Below are 3,649 nucleotides of genomic sequence, written 5' to 3'. Positions count from 1 at the left end.
CCTGGGTTCTCTCTCTTGACGCATGCTAGCTTAGCATGCACTGTCCATGGGGAAGAGGACACGAAGTCCATTATTGAAAGCACTACAAGCTCGGGAATTTCCTGCAATTGGAATGGGGAAACAGAAGAAGAAGGGGGTAATGCAAAAATCAGTGCAATCGATGGTAGAAATTGGGAAAGGAACACCATATACATCACCAAATCAAGCGAGGAAGGTGGTTCAGGAAGTGAGCAAAACGACATCGGTTCATGAATTGAGCTCGAATCTAGGTTTGAGGAACTTTGAGAAAGACAGGATCCCTACAAAGGGTTCGGTTCAAATACAACTGGCAAATGCAGTATCTAAACCACAACAGGCTGATTGGGAAGCATTGGCCCAGGCTTCAAGTAGCAATAGTAAAATTTCATGGGCAGAAGAGGTGGAGGAGGAACATGAGGTGGAGAAAAAAGGTTCGATATGGGATAATTTTGATATTGCAAAGGTCACAAATGCCGGATTCAAACTAGAGTATGTAGCGCCTGAAAAACAGGGTTAGTCCTCGATTTGTGAAATTGAATTGGAAGATATCAGTACAGAAATTGCATATTGGAAGAATGCTGTAGTGTGTTATGTATTGGGGGCTGTTCCTCTATTTTCTGTGTTGAATGGGTATATACAAAGAATGTGGGGTAAGCATGGTATCAATAAGGTGTCTATACTAGAAAATGGGATTGTAGTTGTTAGATTTGACACGGCTGTGGGGAAGAATGAAGTGATTCAAGGAGGGATTTACCACTTTGATAACAAACCCTTTATTGTCAAGGCATGGGATCCAGAAATGGAATTCACAAGAGAAGCACTGTACACTGTGCCAATCTGGGTGAAACTACCAGGACTTGAATTCAAGTATTGGAGTCTAAAAGGACTAAGCAAGATAGGCAGTCTAATTGGGAAGCCAATTATGGTGGACCAGAACATAGAAAAGAAGAAGGGATTGAGCTTTGCAAGACTGTTGGTGGAAGTGGATATAGCTTCAATGTTGCCAGATAAAATCTTCTTCAAGAATGAGAGAGGTGATCTGGTGGAACAACTAGTAAAGTATGACTGGAAGCCCACTTTGTGTTCTTATTGCCAAAAATATGGGCACATGGAAGACCAATGTAGGAAAAAGAAAGGGCAGGAGAATAATCAAAAAGTGGATATAGGGAATGGAAATCCACAAACTGAGGAAGTGCAGAAGGTTGCTACTCAGCAAGTGGTGGAAGTTACAGAAGCAACAGGGAGTGAGGGGCATAAAACACAAAATACAGGAAGGCAACAAGTGAATCCAGAGGGAAATCAACACAAGGATCAACAAAGAGATGGAGTCAAAGTAGCAGGAACTACTACAGGGTGGGTAACACCACTAAACCCTGTAAGGAATCATAACAAACAACATAAAAAAGGTGCATGGCCACAAAATTATTTCACTGTGTTGGTAAGGCAACAAGTTAGTGTTACAAATCAACCTAGGAGTCCAGCTAGGAAAGGGAGAGGAAATAATGCATCTTCCCCTGATCATGGATAATAACCTTATGTGTTGGAATGTTAGGGGTATGAATGCCCCTAACAAACAAAAAGAGGTCAAGTTCCTTTGTTCTCAGGAAAATATTGCGTTGGTTGGTTTTGTGGAAACAAAAATAAAGGAAAACATAATTGAACAGGTAGCTAGTAGACTGTTTAGTGATTGGGGGTTGATAACTAACCTTGATCAACACCTTAATGAGAGAGTTTTGATAACTTGGAGGCCTGATTACTTCGAAGTTACACTAAAGAGTAGCACAGCTCAGGCAGTTACTTGTGAGGTTGTCCACACTGCCCTACAAACGACTTTTCTACTGACTGTAGTTTATGCTTTTAATACTAGGGAGGAGAGGAGGTCCTTATGGAGTTATTTGGAGAGTGTGCATAGGGGAGTCACTCAACCATGGGTGCTCATGGGTGATTTTAATGCAGTTCTAAATATGGATGATAGAATAGGTAGATCACGAGTAAGTATGGCTGAAGTATATGAGTTTCATGATTGTGTTGAAGCATGTGGTCTAATGGAACTTCCAGCTCAGGGAAGTGGGAACACATGGAGTGTAAACAGGGGGAAAACTGAAAATGCTAACATGTTGAAAAAATGGGTTAGTGAGAGAAAATCCTTTACCTTCTCTCTACCCTCCACTATATACCTCTTTTACCTCATTCTTCTCTTTTCGCAACAAATATGCACACACATTCAAACTCTTCCATTAATGAATCACTAGATTCTGACACCATGAACATTGATTCACCATCCAATCTCAATAAATTCACTTCCTCCTTTCGACAAAAATTACTAACGTATGACCACCTCCCAATGTTATAAAAAGATAGGCAAGCTGACCAATCCCATCTCGACATGACAGATGATTTACCACCAACTATCCCTACAGACTCTTATATTCCACTAACAAGTAATGATAAAGAACGTTTATACTTACCTTGGAGATATTCCATAATCATTAAGGTTTTTGGCAGGAAAGTGGGACATCTACTCCTCAAACAAACATTACAAATGATGTGGAAGCCCACATAACCATTATCTCTCATAGACCTGGGCATTGACTATTCACTTATCAAATTTCAACAGGAAGAAAACATGGCCAAGGCATTACATGAAGGACCTTGGTTCATTCTAGGGCACGTCTTATCTGTAAGAAGATGGGAACCTAAGTTTATTGCCTCAAGCACTAAAATACAATTCTCAGCAATATGGACTCGCCTGCCAGAGCTCCCGACTGAATTTTATGACATGGATATCTTAAGGAAAGTTGGTAACAAAATTGGGCGTCTCCTTAAAGTGGATACATGTACTTCATCCACCACAAGAGGAAGGTATGCTCGTATTTGCGTTGAGGTGCCTCTCGATCAAGCTCTAACATCCTATGTCATTATAGGATCCCACAAACAACATATCCTATATGAAGGATTAAATATCCTATGTACCAAATGTGGTAAATTGGGGCACACAACTAGACTGTGTGCAACTACTCAAATGTCTAAATCACCTCAATCTATGCTAAACGTTTCCCCAAATCACCCCTCTATAGCAACTTCATATGAACCGGAAGCATGCCAACAAGAAGAGTGGAAAACGATCTCTTTTCCACGCAAGCAATCGAAGCAACGACCCACCACCGACTCTACCAACCAGCTGGCATTCCAACAAAGGCGGCTAGCCAGCTCAGATACTTCCTCCCCAGGTAAGCGGCCCTAAGGAGCAGGGTCCACAGGTAAACAAAACATGTCTCCTTCACAAATCCCTAATACTATTAGAACTTCCAAAAATGCCCCTCACTATGTTTCTAAAAACTCTTTTGAATCCCTAGCTATCAGTAACAGCCCAATACCTCAAGATAATATAGTTATTCATTCCAACCCAAACTCAGAACACCTCACCCAAGCCTGGTAACGTCAAGCCCATACGCTAGATGTCGGCCCATCTCACTCCACCTCTTTAATAACGAAAAATGAAGCCCATTCTCTTATTTCACACATAATTCCTCATGAACAGTCCAATAGGGACACTTCCATGTTCATAGATGCCTCCACGTCAGTCCCTAATCAAAGATCACCGCCCACACTTATACAAGACCAATTACAT

The 3,649-nt window shown here is 41.3% G+C and overlaps 1 protein-coding gene across 1 annotated transcript; it reads left to right on the top strand.

Moving 5' to 3' along the window:
- Positions 1-661: 661 nt before the first annotated feature.
- Positions 662-3,384, top strand: LOC132057943 (uncharacterized). Its single transcript, XM_059450518.1, has 4 exons — positions 662-1,371; positions 1,571-2,147; positions 2,636-2,880; positions 3,375-3,384. Exons 1-4 carry the CDS (start codon positions 662-664, stop codon positions 3,382-3,384), a joined length of 1,542 nt encoding a protein of 513 aa, XP_059306501.1.
- The last annotated feature ends 265 nt before the right edge of the window (positions 3,385-3,649 follow it).

Source organism: Lycium ferocissimum, chromosome 5 (genome assembly GCF_029784015.1).
Source record: "Lycium ferocissimum isolate CSIRO_LF1 chromosome 5, AGI_CSIRO_Lferr_CH_V1, whole genome shotgun sequence".
Taxonomy (NCBI): domain Eukaryota; kingdom Viridiplantae; phylum Streptophyta; class Magnoliopsida; order Solanales; family Solanaceae; genus Lycium; species Lycium ferocissimum.
Note: the sequence above shows the minus strand (reverse complement) of the source record. Positions and strands in the feature narration are given on the sequence as shown.